The sequence below is a fragment of the Alternaria atra genome (genome assembly GCF_907166805.1).
Source record: "Alternaria atra isolate CS162 genome assembly, contig: 20, whole genome shotgun sequence".
NCBI classification, from domain to species: domain Eukaryota; kingdom Fungi; phylum Ascomycota; class Dothideomycetes; order Pleosporales; family Pleosporaceae; genus Alternaria; species Alternaria atra.
The window spans coordinates 222,004-241,787 of record NW_025091318.1 but is presented as its reverse complement, the minus strand read 5'-3'; the positions used below and the strand labels follow the sequence as shown (position 1 = coordinate 241,787).

Genomic DNA, 19,784 nt, shown 5'->3' with positions numbered 1-19,784 from the left:
AGAAGTAACTCGCGATCTTGACGCAACTCTTATTCCCAGCCACCATACTCACGTAGCAAGCAATCTAACAAGTCCCTCCACCAATCATGGACCCAACCAAATGTGCCACAACATCTTTAAGAATGCGTTGATTACATGCAGAAGAAGAACCGAAGATCTACCACAAGCTCGTCATTCCCGTCACCGCCAAGCATTCTGCCATTTCTAGCGCCTTGGCGGCAAAACAGGTAGTCACTGCTTAGCGTTGATTGGCTCTTGTTGGCTTTCTTGCCTCCCCTGCCATTGTTGTTAACTAAGGATCTCGTTCCATGCTACTGGACCGTTTGTGGACCTACTCCAAGAATAACTATTCACAAATCCACAAAAGTCGGTTCAGAGAGACGACACCAAAAAAGACAAAAGGAGAAAGACGCAGAAGAAAGAGAATCAGAAGCAGGAAAGATGGATACAGTCGAGCGTGGACCGATAAGAGCAGAAAAAGACAAGGACGCACACAACAGGTTGAGAGATGGAGTAAACGAAGCAACACGCGATGTCGAGAAAGCTGGTGACGGCATTGGTGGTGATGTGATGGACACACCGTCCACACAGAAAGAACTCCCTCCCCTAAAAGGTCTATCGTTTCTCGACCGCTTCCTAGTAGTATGGATCATCCTCGCCATGGCCATTGGAATCGCATTAGGAAACACTGTTGATTCCGTGGGTCCCGCCTTACAAAGAGGAGAATTCGTCGGTGTCAGTATACCAATCGGTACGTTCAACCTCGTAGCATGTTATCCTATCCTGTCCCCATTTATCCTCATCCCATCCACCTCGCGGGCACAACACAGGCCAAACTGCTAACGATTCTACAGCAATCGGCCTCCTAGTAATGATGTACCCCATCCTCTGCAAAGTCCGCTACGAAACGCTGCACCTCCTCCTCCGCGAACGCACCCTCTGGATCCAAATCGCCGTCTCCTTTGTGTTGAACTGGATCATCGCCCCGCTCTTCATGGTAGCGCTAGCATGGGCCTTTTTGCCTGACCGTCAAGACCTCCGCGAAGGACTCATCTTCGTTGGCATCGCACGCTGCATCGCCATGGTACTTATCTGGACGGATCTAGCGGGCGGTGACGGCGATTACTGCGCTGTTCTCGTTGCGTTTAACAGTATCTTGCAGATTGTGCTTTTTGCACCCTTTGCCGTGTTTTATATTCAGGTGGTGAGTCATGGGGCTAAGACGGATATAAGTTATGAAAAGGTCGCGCAGAGTGTTGGCGTTTTTTTGGGATTACCGTTGGGTGCTGCGGTGCTCACACGACTTGCATTGCGATCCATGTTAGGAGAGGAACGATATCAACGCCGCTTCATCCGGTATATCGCGCCGTTTTCGCTCATTGGGCTACTTTATACGATTATTGTTCTTTTTGCTAGTCAGGGCGCGCATGTTGTTAGGCAGATTACTGATGTGCTGAGGGTTTGCGCGCCTTTGTTGGTTTACTTTATTGTTATTTTCACGAGTACAGTTTGGTTTTGTTGGAAGATGGGGTTCAGCTACAAGGTTAGTTGTACGCAGAGTTTTACTGCTGCGAGCAATAACTTTGAGCTGGCTATTGCGGTGGTGGTTGCTGTGTATGGGGCGGGTAGTGGGCAGGCGCTGGCGAGTACGGTGGGTCCGTTGATTGAGGTCCCCGTACTTGTGCTTCTGGTATACGTTCTCAAGTGGATACGAAAGAGATGGCAATGGGTCTAGAACTCTAGACGTTACGCCATGTGTATGATATGGGAAGGAGATGTTCGATCGCGATGTGAGATAGTTGCTGGACTGGACCCAGGACTCGGGCGTGAGAGGATGCATTTGGAATGTTCCTTGCTTTGAGCAGACGCTTGCCGTTGATGTGCCTTAGTGGGACAGAGCACCGGGACGGTTCAGCAAGAAATACGCTCTATCGAGGTTATCTCATTCGTAATAATTAATATCTAACAACCAGTCATGTGCATAGAACGTTCCATGAGGTGCTAACGCCAACATAGCTTGAACCAATTGTGATGGGTTAGACAGACTGTGTTTCCCGAGCTGTTAAAGCTATGGGTCGGGTCATGGCTTTTCGACGGGTCCGGTATATCGCGGTAGGGTACCAAAAAGCGCTGGACAGTGGCGCTAGTCGCGCAAAGTCGCCATTAGACACCCAAAGATATACATTGTCCCATGACGGCACATCTGGCTCTGTGTCGCCATCAGCATCGTCGCCACGCGGGTCCACAAAGTCGAGAGATTGGACAAGTGGTCTCGTTGTAGGGTGCAAAACTTAGTTCCTTGCCATGTCGTAGTCTGATTGGGGAGAGAAAAGAAGCATTGCCGTAATTTTACTTCACGATGACATATAAGAACCCTGCATCTTCTAGCGTGATCGGAGGACGTACCAAAGTTCTTTCCTTACGCTAAGCATATACACCAGCATCATTAGTCAACCACCACCATTACCAGACCAACGTGGGCCAGGGTATAACATGCAACCCCACAGATTGAGATGTCTTTGACGTTCGGCTCCGAATACCGGTCCTTGATTTGGACAAGATTGATGGTGTTCCAGCGGGCGGTGAGAAAAAGACAATCTCATCGAGTCGGAAAGATATCAGCCGGTGGCTTATGTAGCAGAATAACGCGTCGATTGTGCATGATTGTACCCACAATCTGAATCAGAAGAGGGCACAATTTTGCAACGCAATGGTAGCTGACGCGCGGGCTGCAGTCTGTACAGCAGTGTCTAGCAAGGAGATGCCGCTGGTGTCCGAAACGGCTCTGACATCGAACCTTGGGGGGTAGCGGATTTACGCGCTACATCGGGGATCGCCCTAGGGTATCGAATTCAAAGGTTTAAGTTCCTAGTGCCGCAGCAGGAGGGCGACGGACCGTGTTGGGAGTACCGGCTACTTGGTGCTACTTGGCGTAAGTTGATGCGCTTCACTCACTCGTGTTTTGGATAGGCTCCGGAACCTAGGAAACCACCCAAGCAAGAGCGACAATGAATCATAACCCTTACAGGAGACACCGCACTGCCTTGTCTTGTGGTAAAGTTTGTGGTTGGACTGAAGAGACGTCCAGGCAGTTACTTAATCCGTAAGACGTCGTATATGGGATCAATGCACTTTGTGCTCGTGCTCCCCAACCTTGGTGTTTCAATGTTACGCAGATAGTCCTGGTCTGTCGTGCAAATGGTTCGGTCCGTGGCAAGAGAGTGTTTCTGCTAATTCGGCACTTGATGGTAGTATCGGCGGCTGCCGTATGGTCACGGTTACAAGTAGCCGTTGGGCTGGGTGGTGCGCTCCCAACGGTCTCTGTGAGTTGTACTATCGTACATGCTGGAATGTGTCCATGACACGGTGACTGCCCGGGATGATGCAAAGGTTTGCGACTCGAGACTTTGCGGCATACGCAATACGCGAAGACAGATAACGCGAATACTGTCATGTATGACGATCCAAGGCGTATGCACGGCATGTATGCTGACTCGTCGCTCCGCACGCAAGATTGTCACGCGCGTGTCGAGACTGAAATGTAGCCAGATGCAATTTGCCATGTGAAAGAAGTTTCTGAAAAAGAGATAGCGGCGATAGAGTATGGAGAAGGGCATGTCGTGCATGGATAACGGGCGCCAAAATGTCGGTCTGTATTAAGCCGCGCGGTGAGGAGTATATCGTGATGAATTTCGCTAACCGCCGTGTCCCCAGTCACACCAAACCGATTGCCTCGGAAAACCTACATTTACTCGAGCTGGAGAAAGAACAGGCAAGCGACGCCGAGATTCATTCCGTTTGCTGGAGACGATGGCTCATGACGTAAAGAAGGACCGTAATCCGGCGCGCACGCTGACTCTACGTTGACAAAAGTTACCGATTAGAGATATCGTGCAGACGGCTTATGCTTCCCGGCTGTGTATGTACTATGTTCCGATGATGTCGATTGTGCAGGTGCAATATGTCTGGAACACGTTCACGCGCCTGAAACGCCTTTCTGAGGTGTTGGCAGGGCCCAGGCACTTGCTCTGTCGTCTCAGAGGCGTCCATGTCAGCCCCACGCGCGCTTCATTCTGCAGCCGCGGGCGAATGCCGTCGCGCGATGTGCTGTATGCCAGGCTCGACCCATGCATATAACGGCAGTCTCTACCAGCATCGACCTAGTTTATGGCTGTCAAAAGGAGGGGGGGGGGGTGTCCCGCTAGAAGGCCGTTCGACGTAGGGCGTCGTGTTTGGAGAAGGGTGAGTGGGTTGATGGGCGAGGGAACAATGGTGTTCATGCGGCATCGACCGGCCGGCGGCTCGCCCAGTCGCACTTTCCTTCCCAGCCCTATGGAGAGAGACCCAGGAGAGCGGTTCAGCCAGGTTAGCGACGACAGTGTTTCACTCTGCCTTGCTGTCTGCTCATCCCCGCACTCTTGTCGCCCTCGCCATCGCCTCAGCCTGTTTCTTCCTCTCCAACCCTGCAGCCGTCCCTTGCGAGGTTGCATCGTTTCTGTTTTATGCTGGTGTTGTGCTGATGAGCTGAAACTGCCCCTCTGTGCCTGCAGGGTTGTCTCTCGCTACCAGGCTAGATCATGGAGCTGACATAAGACCCTGGTAGCATCTTCCTGGCAGACCGGCGAGACTGTCATTCTCCACTTTCTCGTGTCTCAGTCCCTTGAGCACGTTGTAACTTCCATTTGAAAACGTGGTTATGATGAAGAGTCTGCATTGCTACATGCACCATGATGGCTCCCTAGCTGTGCGCAGTAAACACTTGGCCACTCTATAGCTTCCCCTGCGCCGCACTTCTCTAGACGGCAACTGGGAGCGAAACCAGCTGTGTGATCCTAGGCGGTGGACCATTCTTCTGGGAGCGCTTTCGCCAGCATGCATCACGTATCGACAAAGTTACCTGCCGTGTCGGCGACTGCATGGTCATGGCTTGATCAACCCAATCGATCCACTTGTTACCGACTTGGCAAAAGCTAATGTCACAAAGAGCTCACAAAAGATATCGATTGCATTTATTGCTGTTTTCGTTGTCGCGAGCAAAGCATCTTACCGACAGACAGGCGGGGTTGGCCCCTTGCGTAACCCTTCTTGTACCGAACCACCAGTCGGCAGCGGAACGGCGCGCGGCGCTGCAACAAGACTTGTATCGACAATGCAGTCGAGACGTGGTCTGCAGTGTCGACGGTGTTTGCAATAACCTGGGTGCAACTATCCGGGCTATGGAGCCGGTCCCAGAGTGCCTTTGTGCCAGGCTCGCAACGTGCTCTTGCAACGCTGCAGACGGGCAAACGCACATGCAGACATGCAGGATGATGGTCCGCTGGGATAAAGCAATTCTTCGGTACTCGTCTCGCGTAAGCAACATGGTGGTTGAGCAGCTGCCGGGGATCGCGGAAATTATCCAGCCTGGATGCTATCACCTGGTTAGTCATTTCGGTCTTGGACGCGAAAGCGTCGCTTGGGCCGATTGTACGTGTAGGCTGATGGTGTCCCGAAGCGGCAGACCACAAGCACAGAAACGGCAGGGCCTGTCAGGGTGTGTGTATGCGTGTATGAATGACGGCGATATGCAGGCGTCTCATTCGCTCGAGTGGAGCATGGTACGGGATTGAGAAATGAAGAGAGTTAGTGGTCATGGGGAGTGTGGGGGGTAGTATTAAATGTGGCCTGCTGAAGGAGAGGATGCATTAGGTTCCAGAGAACGAGGCGCATGATATCTTGTCTGAGCGGTGTGTGTGTGTGTGTGTGTGTGTGTGCCAAAGCCTAACAGTTGATGGGTATATGCTCAGGGTGACGGCTAGTGGGCCAGTGACGGACAGGGAGATGGGCAGGGAGAGGGACGCTTGAGGGACAGCCAGTCAGTGCACGGATCCCCTTCCGACAGACTGTTACCGCCATAATGGTAACCGGAAGAGACTTGACTTGGTTGGGTCCAGCTCCGAGCGTGTAGTGGCATGGGCAGGGCACCTAATTAATAGTAGCTCTGTTAATGGTCTGCGCTGCCGATGGGTCCCAGACGTGCAAAAGATGAGTGGAGCCGCCTCGGACTGCCTCTTGCATTGATGCCGGCACGCCTGCTTGTGGTCGACCAGCCCCAGCCAGCGTCAGCCCTCGTAGTCGCGCTTGACGGAAGCACTGCAGGGGTCGTCTTCGCTTTTAAATACCTCCCGCATCGCTCTCTAATGACTGAGACCGGTTTGCTGGTATACCTACGAAAGACGACGCTATACAACCCTACAACCACGCCCGACTTGCGTCCCATGGTCAGCGCATACAAGACGGCCTCCATCCCCTCGCTGGTCACTGGACTTTCCTAGTCACCACCACTGGACTCATCGAGTCGCTGCCCATAGATCGACCGTCGGTCCCCCGTCTGCTCGCTCCAATGGTCACGATGGCTTCGAATGGGTGAGTGCACCGCTGCCCCCCGCTCCGTGCGACACTCCCAACTCTGGCCCGGCCAGACAAACTGACCATGCGCCTCCCAGATTGCCCGTGCCCGCTCAGAACAGCAACTATATGGAAAATGGCCGCTGGTATCATGGTTACCGGAGAGGCCTCTACATGTACCCATGCGACGAGCCTGAGAAGGACCGCATGGACATTTACCACCAATTCTTCGCCGTAGCACGGAGAGGCCAGCTGCACCAGGCGCCCGTGCCGACGCAGCCAAATGTGCAGCCCCGCATCCTCGACGTGGGCTGTGGGACGGGCATCTGGGCGATTGACATGGCCGAGTAAGTTGGCGACGCAGCCTGCACTGTACCCTCCGCAAGGCTAATTGTGTCTGTGCAGCAAATACCTAAACGCCGAGGTGCGCCCACACCATGATCCCACGACGCATTGCTGCCAGACGGCTGACGTGACTGTGTGCAGGTTCTAGGATTAGATCTCGTTAATATACAGCCTGAGAAGTATGCCGTCCGCCCGTCGCTTGTCCGGCCTGACACTGATGCAGCCCCCGCAGAATCCCCCCGAACCTGCGATTCCGTGTACCACGCGACTACGAGAGCCCATGGACGCTGGGCGAGGACTCCTGGGACATGATCCACCTGCGCATGGCCTGCGGCAGCGTGACGAGCTGGCCGGAGCTTTACCAGAAGATATTCTCGTATGCCACCCCTCCGCCTCCCCTAGTGCTTCGCTCGCTAACACGCCCCAGACATCTCAAGCCGGGCACCGGCTGGATAGAACACATTGAAATCGACATGGAGCCGCGCTGCGACGACTACACGCTGCCCCCCGACAGCATGCTCACCAAGTGGTACGGCTGGCTAGCTGACGCCACGCACCGAGTTTCGCGCCCAATCGCTTACGAACACCGCACCCGCCAGCTGCTGCAAGCCGCCGGCTTCATCGACATCCAAGAGACGGTCATCCGCGTCCCCTACAACACATGGCCCAATGACCCGCACCAGAAGGATATTGGGAGGTGGTACAATCTGGGCCTGACCGAGGGTCTTGAGGCGCTAACCTTTGCACCTCTCACAAGGGTCTATCAGTGGGACCTCAACGCACATGTCAGGCCAGTCCTCGAGGGCGTTCGCAGGGAAATCTGCAACCGCAAAATCCATGCGTACAACAACATGTAGGTCTCTTTAGTGTCATGGCACCAATCGGTTACTGACGTCAGGTACAGCCACATCTGGACTGCCCGCCGTCCCCAGCAGTAGTATCTCGCGCCATCCTTGTACAACTCTGCTCATGGATGGTTTGCCTGTCCGCTACACAGTAGCCTGTGTCAGGTACCCACCTAGCCCGAACTGGCTCCCTCCCCAACGCTTCATCGAGCAACCACCGCGACGGCCTCGTTACACCTGGATCCCATATATGCTTCCAGGATGTTGTGCATTCCGCGACACCATTTTCAGCCCCGCTTCTGCCGATCAGGCTAGATAGTTTGAGCAGAGCATGGGATTCTGCCTTTGTCACGCCACATCTTTCGCGCTTCTTCGCGTCGTTTTGCTATTCACCTAATGGCGCACCTTGCGGTAGGGAAAATCCGGTCTTCTTCGGCGACTACCTCAGTCTGGCGTTACGGCATGTTAGGAATATGATACCTTGATACCTCGGTTTCCTTGCGACAAAACGGGGGATTTTTCTTTTACACCATCTTCTCACGAGACGATGGCGGTCTGAGCGCGTCAGCATCGTTGTACATGTCCTCCTTTCCGCGTTGGTGCAGAGCACACAACGCGGGTGAGGGTGGATTGCATGCGGCCTTTTGGCTACTTCCTCACAAGCATGTTGTTTTTTTTAGCGGAGCGATCAGGACTCTTGAAGTCCCCTTTTTTGAGATAGCACGAGAAGTACATAATAGCTGGAATATACCCCCACTTCCTCGTAAACTCTATCGCGACTCGTTTCTAAGAAACTCTGTCGGGACTTTCTACCCTCTCGGAAGGAGCCATGACGTTGGACAGGTGGCAATGCAATCTATCAACAAAACTGGATGCAATATGCATTGTGATAGTAGCATTGGCCGTGCTATATATGCTGATGCCACGCGTCGCCGTTCCGACGTGGTGGGCTCTCGTCCAGGATCACATCACGAAGATCTGTAACGGTGCAGACCCAGCCGGCGCTTCTACAGCAGTAGGGTGGGCGCGTAATGTTTCAGTATTGCATCGCTGCCTTGTTCGCTGGCCCAGGGTGCCGGACCGATCCATCCTGTAGCAATAATAGCAAGCGAGCTGCAGCAACGACATGGGCAACATGGTCATATATCGCCAGGCGGGAACATGCACAATATACTAGATACTGCACGAGCACGACGTCCAAACATGCGCAACCCACCCTCATACATGATGGAAAGCGACAAGGCCTGACTCGTACGACGTTTACAGAGAGAGGAGCAAGTTTGTCGAGGTGTGAATATGCGGGGGGGGAGGACTGGGGCGACAAAAACAAGTGCGTTACTGGTTCCGGTGCTTTGGGCCGGCCGAGGCTTCTCCCGTATTCCGCGTACCTTCCTTCCGCCGAACCCAACGAGAGAAGGAACGACCAGCGACCGGCCTAGGGAATTGGGCGCAGAGCAGCACAGCAGCACAGCAGCATACGATCTGGATTCCCTACACGTCCTTGTGCACGGCCTGGCCGGTCTTCGCGTATGCTGCGGCCTGGCTTCCAAAGCGGACACGCCTTGTTCCGTACTCCGTTCGCCCACCACTACTACTTACCGACGACGCATCGCAATCTTGATGCGCACCAAATAACGCGTCATGCTCGCGCGACCTGCTAATGAGATATAGGGTACGGATGGGGCGCCATGTCACCACTTTGATAACCACGGCCCTTTCTCGGTACACCTCTCAGCCTGTAATGCGCACACCTTTGCCAGCGATCGACGCCCATGTTCTGACATGTCCGGCAACGCCTTCACAGCTCGTGGCCGTCGGTCGACATCGGCAGACCATTCCCACGGTCTGACCTGCATTCCTGACCGCCAATTCGTCACAATCTACCTTTGCATCGTCCCTCTCGCCAGACTACCGGACTGCTACTGCTACTGCTACTGCTACTGCTACTACTGCTCCATCTCATCCCCGCAACCGAGCGCCGCACGTGTCGAGAACGCTTTTCCAGTCCGCCTTCCTCTCCATCCATTCTGGCATCGCCCATTTCCTCCTCCTTCTGAGCGACGCGACCGCCATTATGCACCTTCTACCACGATCCGTATCATAATCCGAACTGTTATACACCGCCAATGTGACTGGCGAGCCACATGAAACTCTATTCGCGCTCTTAGGTCCCAGCCGAGTTCCATGATGCACCACTCCCACCCACCCGCTTCCCTCGTTACCGATAGCGAGGTTCTGCCGCGCAGCATCTTACAAGTGAGCGAGCCCGTCTGCGCCACTATTTCTGCCTGTAACTACGCCGTCTCAGTTTTACCACTCTCCCGGATAATCTTCGCCCGCTGCGAGCCAGTCGCCGACTACTCTGCTGCTGCTCACCCACGTTCCGGTGCTAACACACCTGGTGGAAATGAAACTTCTGCCATGTTGATCTTTTCGTCATCGTCAGGTCAAATTTTTTAGCAGCATCACACAACACGTTGTCGGACCACACTAGCCGCCCATCTGCCGATGTAGGCGTGTAGGCGGCAACACCGTTTGTCTAGTCCTTTGACATGTTGGTGGCGTGGATGCAACCAACCGTTCGGATTCTTTCCCAGGAAACAAACGATGGACTACTCAATCTGGACAAGTTGCGTATACTCGGAGAACTAAGGCGATAGCAAGGGCGCCCCTGTGTACCTCCTCCTCCGTAGGTTAGATGAGGGGGTTCATCGTTGAAGCACGATCAGCTAGCCAGCCAGCCAGCCAGCCAGCCAGCAAGCCGGCGATTCGATTCGGTTCGCGGACCGAAGGTTGTCTGCACTAGTTCCCACTACCTGTTCCCTGAAGTCCGACTCAAAGTACTCGTCGCTTTCTCTGGACATTTCTTGAACGAATAAACGAGCCGCGAAACACATGGCGCCGTGTTAGCTTAGCCGATCTACTTGCCGAGTCGCTTTCCCGTAAGTCTCTCCTCTTGCACCCCCACCACCAGCATATCCCCACCGAGTTCCCACACTCTACAATCCTCCTAAAATGATGACAAAAGCTGGGGCCATAAGAGTTCCTCTCCGCTGTTTTCAGTTCACTGAAAGGCAATGGATCGCAGGAACAGTGCTTTCAAACACCAGCAAATATTCTACCAAGAATCTTCTCAACCTTGTCTGAATCTTGTTATTACAACGATACAATCACATATACACTTTAGGTTCCACTTTTGTCGGAATGTATCCAAGGCTAACAATTGGTCAGGGTCGAAAAAGTCCGGTTCTTCTAGTTTAGATGAGCCTTTAGTAGAAAGCTTAGTAAGGTCTAGTCAAGAGGGTCTTGGATCGCGAACACGGGTCTCGAATCGTGCAAACTCCACTGCCACACGAGACGGGAAGGTAAGATGGAAGATTAACGAGTACCAAGGCAAACGACACGATTCATGAACATAGGCAGGCTTTACAAGTTGCCGAGGTTTTTTTCTTGTTCCCGGATTTTGAAGCCGGTAGGTTGCCTCAGGTAAGTACACAGCATGCTGGAGGAGGTCCTTTACCCCCACCCCCTCGTACGACTGTGCGCGTAGTAGACTCTACATAACTACCAGTGCATGTGGAGTCTCGCAATGTCGCAATCTCCCATGACGCGCGTAGCAACGTACAAATGAGTCTGTGGAAAACCTGTCGCGCAACTACCTTCTTCAACCCACATACGACTCATGAGCGTCGTTCTATACAATAGCGTCGGCACCTTCACGGGGTCTGAGTACACATCAGTCCGTGTTGTAGTTCATCGTTATACGCCGGCTTGCAAAAGAACGCGTCACCTGCCCGTAGTATATGCTTTTCCACGCGATGATCAACACGTGATATTCTAGATGAATTAGGTTCGTCCTCCGCCATAGTGGTTTGACATTTGGATTCTTGATTTCCGCCTTTTCCGCCTTTTCCTAGTTGTCGATCTTCGCTCCCGCTAGCTTTTGGTCTAGTACAGCTTGTAGATTAGTGGTTGCTTTTGGTCGCTTCGGCTCCTGCGTGTGAGTTGTGACGAATTGTAAATGAGGTCGATTGTTGAATTTTTACTTTTTTTACACGTGTGTGGCTTGTTTAGGTGTACATTGTATGCGGTATGCCCCGGCAGACATGTACTGACTGTTGTTTAGTCATGGGGAAATGAAAGCAATTACCAGGAACAGGAACACTATAGTGGAATCTACGTTGGTATACCAGTCCTCTGCTCTTTAACAGAGAGACCTGAGACGCTTGACGAGACCATACACCGTCTTGCCATCCCAGCTCTTTGGTTGCGTGACACACTTGAACCCGTTCATCTGCTTGTAGTGTTTCCACGTCACCGTCCCGACTTTCTTGTGCAAAGAAGCAATGTCAATCACATCCACGGCCTTTGCCATGTTTGAATCAACATCCTCCAATTCATGGTCTCCCTTCCGGAAGATGGCTCGCACAGGAAGACACTGCTCGTCAAGCGAAACTTCGACGATGCTCCTGCGGTTGTCCGAGGTTGCTTTGAGTTTCAGGTCCTCCACGAATACCAGGGCATACTTTCGGATCTCGCCCAATGTCGTAGAGTAGAGACTACCGCTATGACCACACACACGAACGACGATGGTAGTGCTGGGTGGGAAGACTGTAGTGACTCGTAGGAGATCCCATGCGTTGATCTGTATGTGGTCGATAGTCTGGAACTGCAGAACGATAGTTGGCTCGTTCTCGTAATCTTGGGCCGCTTCAATTGGAGTACAGTACTCCATGTGAGAATTGTATAACCTGGAATCTTCGAAAGTTTCCGCAATGCGACGCTCAAGTACTTGATACAATGCCTTCGCAGGCTGCAAAGAATCAGAGCCCACGATAAGGGTGAAGCGGCCTTTGTAAAGAAAGACTGGGTGGACTAGATCGCGGAACTGCTTATCAACGTTGAGCAAGCCGAAGCTATTGCCATGCGTAACACCAGTTTGGAAGTTGTAAGTAACTTCTACATCCTCGATTGAAAGCCGAGCGATAGCACGAATGATCTCAGCAGGTAAGTGGAGTAGGCTCAAGGGCTTTGGTAAAGAGACGAATTCGTATTTCTGTGTCTCCACCGATAACTGAAATTCGCAGCGGACTTGGGTTCTCTGACCAGTCGACCAATAATGACTGTGCCTCGGGTGCCACTTGGATATACGTAGATGTGTTGTAGCAAGCGGCGTGTTCTCTTCAAACCCAATGCGTCCTTCTTTCCCAGCTCACACAGGGCGCTTGTAATGCATGAGACGATGAGTTTATCTGGTTCTTCATCATCCAGATCCCATGAATCGTTCATTGTGCCCTCGAATTGAACTGAAATGTTATGTGCGATTTCGTTCCAGTAGAGGTCGAGTAACGGTAGAATAGGCATCTTCGTGCGGGCATGATCCCATATGTCTAACTCAACTCCAAGGTCTTCACAATGTCGTGGTATGTCGGGTACGTCCATGTTTATGATGACAGTGCGCAGTCCTGAGAGACACGATCCAATGTCTTTTACCCATTCTATGCACATCTCGGCAGGACTAGTAAAGGTAGCGCCGTACCCTCCATGATATCGTACGTTGTATTGAAAGTGCAAGACGTTCCGACTATAAAGAATACTCACGGCCTCATGGTAGAACGGGCGGCAAGTACGAATAATGGCCGAGCTTCCCCAGAAGTCACTGATCTTGCTGAAGGTGTCGTCATTGTCGTTTCCAACTTCGTTCTTGATTGTGATTGGGCAGAAGTCTATGAGCAAGTACTCGTAGATCTGGTTGCGGAGTTCGGGCACAACGGCGAGTAGTGAGGCTGCACTCGGGTCATCAGTTTGGGAGTAAACTTGCGCGATTCGACCACGTACGGGTTTTGGAATTGAAAAGTACATGACTGCGGTGAGAGACAGTACCCAGCTGCTGGGAAAGTTGTATGATGGCAGCAAGTGTGACTGGCGGCTTTCAGCAGATGCACAAAGATGGTAGCTTGGACAGTATGGAAAGGACTCACCAGGTGGTCGTAGATGTTGATGCATGCGACCGTGGCACGCGTGAGTCAGATCTTCTGGGTTAGCCCGTACTAGGCTAGAGAATTGGTGAGAGATAAGTGAGCGTCAGTGTCCGGAAAGAGGCAGTGACGTCGTAAAGCTTGAGCTTGGACCTCGCTTGTTGTAGGAGGAAAGAGCGGTGGTTACGATACACGAAACTGCAATACTTTGGTAGTTTTTACACGTTAATTATGTACAGCAGAAACTTCCAGACAAAAAACCATAAGAGTTCTGCGACCTAGGACGCACAACGCCCGGATCCAGATCGGCTGTCTTAGACTAATGGTTCCCGAACCTTCAATTCTCTCCGCAACAACCCGCAGGACTTGCTTTCTTCTTGCACTCTTTTCTCATTCTTCTCCGTCACTCGAGCGCTCTGATATTTCCTATGCCTCCCTCCCAATCACACCTGCCAACCACTGTAAACTCCTTCTCCTACTACTGTTCCTCCTCTCCTTCTTCCCTCCCACCTTCCAAGAAGCAATAGTAGCCTCCCTACACAACGGCCCTCCATCTTCTTCCCGTTCGTCCTCTATCACCACGATATCATCATCCACAACGATTTTAAGTTTCTCATTGTGTCTCGCAATGTTAGCATCGCTACTCGCAGGTGCCGGGGCCCAGCAGGGTGTCGAACATGTACATGCGAGGTATGATGCGGGTGCGAACATGTGTGATAAAAAGTCCAGGAACACTTCAGAGACATGGTTGGGGGTTATTTGGTGATGTAGTTGCTGTTGATGCGCGGTTTTGCTGGGAGAGGGTGGCAGGTGGGATATTTGGGGTTGTTGGTGCTGCGCGAGCATGATGTTGAAGGCAGAGATGTCGAGGATATTCGGGTAGAGTGTCATATGTTGTTGAATGTAGGTTGGTTTGTGCCCTGTGTGTTTGATCGTGCTCGTAGTGGTAAAGTGGTCGTTTGGTAGTCCAGGTATTGGTGAAGCTATGATAGCTCGTGCTCGCCGACAGCTGGTAATATAATGCAGATATAGTCAATTGTTCGTGATGGGACTCCAAACTCATCAAGAAACATCGTTGCCATTTAACATACGCCAACCTCCTACTGCCCAACTCCTACTTCTAGACACGCGACAGCACCATGGTGTGATAACCAGGCGATCCAGCACCAAGAAAACTTCCAGGGGCAACTGCGATCGACAGATATTCACCCAAAAAGCAGCAGACCACTCCAGCATTAGCTCGCGGGTGGAAAGACAAGTGGCGTGACGGCACGGAAGCAGCCGGTCTCGCCACCACACGACATGCATCCCCACAACGATTCGACCCCTGCATCTGGGCACTCCCTTGACAAAAACCCCATGTGGAAAGAAGCCATGGGTTGCTTCGCGGGATAGTGTGATATTGGTATTCTGGAACGCTTACTGCGATGAATACGATGTCGCGTGTGCTGCTAACCCCCGTGTTGACATTGGGAAGTCTCCCCACCAAGTGCTAGACCTTCCTTCCCATCATCATGAGTCGTGACTTCTAATAACAACTACTTAATCCGCGCTTGTGGAAGGGACGACTACAGAACATCAGAAACAAGATTCAATAGCAGCAACAATAATAGCACCTGCATACGTTTACAAACACAACTACGAACACATACCTACACAAAATGTCAACTACATCCACACCCCTTCCACCAACTCCTGCAGACCTCGCCTTCGAGCTTGAAAAAGCCGCCATAACATCCTACGAAGAAGGTTGGGATCGGTGGGACGGGCCAATCTACCCCATCGGCTACATACAATGTCGGATGCGTAAGTTTTCCCCACACTCTCCTTCTCTCACCCTCAACCGAAGATAAAGATTAGAAAGCTGACTCGCTACATACAGAAGAAGACGGATACGTCGCGCCCAAATTCGAGAAAGCAAATGGGATGAAAGTCAAAGGGGTGGAAGTCAGGGTGGTAGAGGTGAGTGCGGAGTGAACTTCGGCGATGGGGGGATCGTGAATTGGTGTCTTTCTTGAGTGTTATGGCGTTTGGGCGGTGGATACATGCTGGGGATCTCTATTCTCGTATGACTGTGTTTGGGAGGTTGGATATGACCTCTGATAGATAATGGTAATGGTATGATGCTAGGGATGGATGTTTTGACGATGATACAGCATGCGCTTCTCAACAGGTTTAAGAATTTAGTGTCTGATAGTGGTGCTTCGTATAGTGGTTTAATGCAAGTGTAAGGACCGTATATTTCACTACGGTAAAGACTCTACAGTATCGCACAAGAGCGAGAAAACTTTACACAAACGCCATGGAGCGCTGTTGCCAAGCGCATACCAGATTTATCCTATTCCCAAACGCCTATCATTATATAGCAGCGATATGCTGCATTTATCCAGTACAAATCGGCCGTGAAGGGAACGAGCAAACAGTGTGCTATCGCACAACACTCATCTTATAGATTGAAAAAGTGGTGACCGTTGACATGGAACGTTTTGCGTTTTCATCCCTGACTCTTATAAACGCCGAGTGAACGCCGTATAGATGCCAGCATCTTGTATACCAAGAACAAAGAGAGAGAGACCATAAATTTCCTCAACTCGCCTGCTTGATTTTTAGGTCCATGACATACTGCATCAAGCTGCAGTCGTCACACTTGACAAGTGCTTGGAGAGCTTTTACCCTTGTTCGGAGCAGTTGGTTTTCGTCGGCCAGGCTCTTCTTGTCCTTTTCCATCTGCTTGATGTAGGCAGTAGCAGATGCTAGGATGACTGCTTTGCTAGGCTTCGAGGGCGTGGGCAGGTCCTCAATGTCGGCGCCGTCACATGCTCGGTTGTTTTGTTGAAGGGATGGTACAACACGCTTGAGGGAATCTAGCTGAGTGTTCAGTGATTCTCGATACTTTCGTTCGACTTGGTTGTGCGGTAGTCGTCGGCGTGACTTTGGCTTGTCATCTTCGTTGGTTTGAGGCGACTCTTCTGTAGAAACATGTTCTGTGGTCTCGCTCTTCATCCGCTGCCGATCATCCGTTGGGGATGTGGTAGTCTCCTCGTTTCTGGAATGGCGGGTTGAGAAGCCGTTTGCTGACGCATCGCTTTCCGATCGCTTCTTGGGACGTCGCTGAATCTCCACTACGCCGTCCTCGGCAGTAACTTCTTGCGGGTCGGCAAGCAGGTTGCTGATACTTGGAAGATTGTCTTGGTCGGCGAACAAGAAAGGAGCACATCCACCGCCGCAAGTTGATGGGTTAGGTGGTGGTCCATCATTTTGATCATGATTGGGGCACAGTGGCGATGTCCAGCAGGCAGAGAGTATGTCTGGCTTGTTCTTGGATCGCTTGGAGGTAGTGTTGGCCGCTATTGAGGTTTGGGTCCTCTCGAGCCCTGGGTCATTGGCGGTTGACGGTCCTTTCGGGCCATCTGGGAAGGTCAAGTCCTCAACGAAGCCGGAGTCCAGGTTGTTGGGAAACATGGACTCATAGGTAGGGTTAGGGAAGGTATTGGCACGTTGGAGTGCTTGCCTCTGAGCGGGCGACATGTGGGGTAATTGTTGGCTCAGTTCGTTCACCAGCGATGCCGGTGTATGGGATTGCGGATTGTTACCAGTAACTGCTGTAGGCTCGGGCGACGACTCAGTGGTTGATCTACCGCCACCGATGTTGTTGCCCAGGGGTCTGAGGACGTCGAGGTCGCCGAGAAAGTAGTCGTTGGATAGGAACAAGGAGTCGTCAAAGTAGGGATCGCCTGATGCTCCTCCGAGAAGAGAGTCGAAACTGGTGACGTCTTCAGGTGAAGAGCCTGACGTGTCGGTGGTGGTAGATTTAGGCATCTGGGAATTGGGAGGGGCAGACGTTGGTGGTAAAAGATCGGACCATTGGTCGTTCGGTAGGTTGAAACCCTCAGTATTGAGGAATGCGTCCCAATTGAGAGCCATGATGGTAATCCACAGGTGGGTTGTTGCACGGAAGAGCTCACGCGTTGATCAGGAGATACAATCGCTAAGGTGCGCTGGCCAAGGCACACGTGAGACTAGCAGGCGAGGTGCAGGATCAGGGCTGGGCTGGGGTCGAGGATATAAGCGCGGACACTTCCTTCGCTTTTGTCAAGATCAAGAGCCAGTAGTCAGCACTCAGGATGGGTCGACGAGCAAAGATGTAGCCAGGCGTTTGAAGAAAGATTCTCTGGGTTTTACTCGGGACCGGCGGTTGCTTAAGGACGGTGAGTAAGACTCAAGGTAACAGCTTGGCAGTAGCAGCAGGTGAATCCAGGCGAAATCCACACCGTTTCGTGGTAGGGCTCGTCTAGGGTATGATCTCCCGACAGGCCAGGGGGTACGAAGATGCAGAATCGAGAGTGGCAGGTGCAAAAGACAGCCAGAAGCCTAGGAAATGTTCGTCGCTCCAACGGGACTCTCGGTACAGTCAATTGTGCGGAAGTTGTCCTGTGCCAGGTTCCGCGCAGTTCTAGATTAGTTCCTGATCAGACCACCTGAGAGTGGCGTGACATTTCCCTGAGCCCCGCTCCATGCCCGGAAGCATCCTAAAGATGGCGCACCTTGCGGCTCATCGCAATCCCTAGCCACAGCAGTCTCTCTCTCGTAGTATTTTCGGAAAGCTGTTGTCCTTGTGCCTGAAAATCACACTCGGGTGACATGGAATAGAAAGAACGTGTTGGAGAGGATGCCATGTCGAAGCGGGAGCCAATGACGCTCCCGCTAGCGGCCTCGGCTGCCCCACGAATAGCAGTACCTGAACATGCTCTAGACCACCACGCCCAACTCTGCAGTTCTCTACTTCACTTATAAAGAGCGCGAGGAAAAACGCAGGGCTTGTACGTAGCATGTATTTGGCTATCTCAAGATAGTGCTACTTTGGCTGAACGAGGTCGCTTCGGGCTGCGACTAGATACCACTAAGTTCCACTGCAGTACTATCCTGTAACTTTGACCTCTCGCCACTTCCTCGCATCATAGTAGTACGGTTCCTTCTTATCGATATGGCAATATGCATGCGCCTGATTCGAGCTTCTTGAACGTTGCTAAGACACATAATGTCTTGGGTTGGCCCATATCGACCCACCTCCTCATAGTTTTCGCCCCAATCTTTCGACTGACCCTTGCAATGGTTCCCAAAAGCAACTAGACAGATGCTGGAGAACCGGCAGTTTGCCGTAGGTGGCTGTTACGCGGATGCTCTCGCGGAGGCGAAGGGTCGAAAATCCCCTTGTGCTCCTTGATTCCGCCTTGCCGAAGCTCTGGCTGTGCACAACTCCGAGCGCATCTGTTTCAAGCTCGATACGAACTGCCTCACAGGTAATTGTACAAGACAGTGTCAATCTGTTCAGAACGATGTCTCGTGCAGGGTTGTATGTCCCGGTCCGGAAACTCAAACACCGAACGGAGCTGGAACTGCACATTTTCTTATTCATCGCAGCATCTATACCATGAGTACTACTGGAATTGTCGGATCCAGTCTTTCGCGAGCTTTTCTCCTGGATGCCCGAGACCCAGGTATTATCGGTCGGTGGCATAACGGGCAATACTCGTTATATCTTGTGAACCATTCGTCCAGGCAGTGCGAGTGGAAAGCGTGAGAGCAATGAAGGCCCCGAACCTGCGCATCGTCGGCGAAATCGTCGAGGCATATGGCACTGCACCCAGTCAATTCATTTTGCTCAATCAACAAAGCTCATTTAGCATACTTACCACAAGGGATCGTGTGGTTGCGGTGCATCAGGACACTTTTCTTTCTGGCTTGCGAGCCAATCATAGAAATTTTGAGATTTGATGTGGCTTTCTAGTTCGTCCTGTCGCGTCTTCCAGCGCTTCTCTTTGTGTTGAGATTCATCGCGAAGGCCCCTGCGGCGATTCCTAATGACAGCTTAGACATGCACAAAGTTTCCTGTGAAACTAGCATAGAAACTGACATGATGACCAGCGTAAGAAGTAAAATGATCAATACCGAGGGTACGATGATGACGATAATAATGATTCCACTTTTGGCACCCGTTGGCGCATCCTCCTCGGTGTTATTCGACATAATAATATGAACCGGAGTGTACAGTCACCCAAAAAGAAGAGATGGAGCCAAAAGTTAAGAGTGCTTCCAGGTGTTGCGTATGTGCAACGGGCTGACTCTCTGGTGTCGACCGATCAAGCTGCCGGCATATCATGGGTGTCGCAATCACCGACTGCCTGCATATGGTGACCCGGAAGTAACGGTATGTATGGCTTGAGGACTA

At 52.0% G+C, this 19,784-nt stretch overlaps 4 protein-coding genes across 4 annotated transcripts; 1 reads left to right on the top strand and 3 right to left on the bottom strand.

Moving 5' to 3' along the window:
* Window positions 1–441: 441 nt before the first annotated feature.
* On the top strand, window positions 442–7,670 carry ALTATR162_LOCUS358 (uncharacterized protein; the record flags this gene model as incomplete). The annotated part of the gene is made up of 9 exons (XM_043307951.1): window positions 442–751; window positions 855–1,204; window positions 6,266–6,405; window positions 6,486–6,734; window positions 6,793–6,811; window positions 6,874–6,911; window positions 6,965–7,108; window positions 7,160–7,585; window positions 7,637–7,670. 9 exons carry the CDS (start codon window positions 442–444, stop codon window positions 7,668–7,670), a joined length of 1,710 nt encoding a protein of 569 aa, XP_043163886.1.
* Window positions 7,671–11,781: 4,111 nt separating this feature from the next.
* On the bottom strand, window positions 11,782–13,439 carry ALTATR162_LOCUS357 (uncharacterized protein; the record flags this gene model as incomplete). The annotated part of the gene is made up of 2 exons (XM_043307950.1): window positions 11,782–12,651; window positions 12,702–13,439. 2 exons carry the CDS (start codon window positions 13,437–13,439, stop codon window positions 11,782–11,784), a joined length of 1,608 nt encoding a protein of 535 aa, XP_043163885.1.
* Window positions 13,440–16,141: 2,702 nt separating this feature from the next.
* ALTATR162_LOCUS356 (uncharacterized protein) lies at window positions 16,142–17,479 on the bottom strand (the record flags this gene model as incomplete). Its single annotated transcript, XM_043307949.1, has 1 exon — window positions 16,142–17,479. The coding sequence occupies one exon, from the start codon at window positions 17,477–17,479 to the stop codon at window positions 16,142–16,144; it is 1,338 nt and encodes a 445-aa protein (XP_043163884.1).
* A 1,765-nt stretch (window positions 17,480–19,244) lies between these two features.
* Window positions 19,245–19,582, bottom strand: ALTATR162_LOCUS355 (uncharacterized protein; the record flags this gene model as incomplete). Its single annotated transcript, XM_043307948.1, has 2 exons — window positions 19,245–19,413; window positions 19,470–19,582. The coding sequence occupies 2 exons, from the start codon at window positions 19,580–19,582 to the stop codon at window positions 19,245–19,247; spliced, it is 282 nt and encodes a 93-aa protein (XP_043163883.1).
* Between the last annotated feature and the right edge of the window lie 202 nt (window positions 19,583–19,784).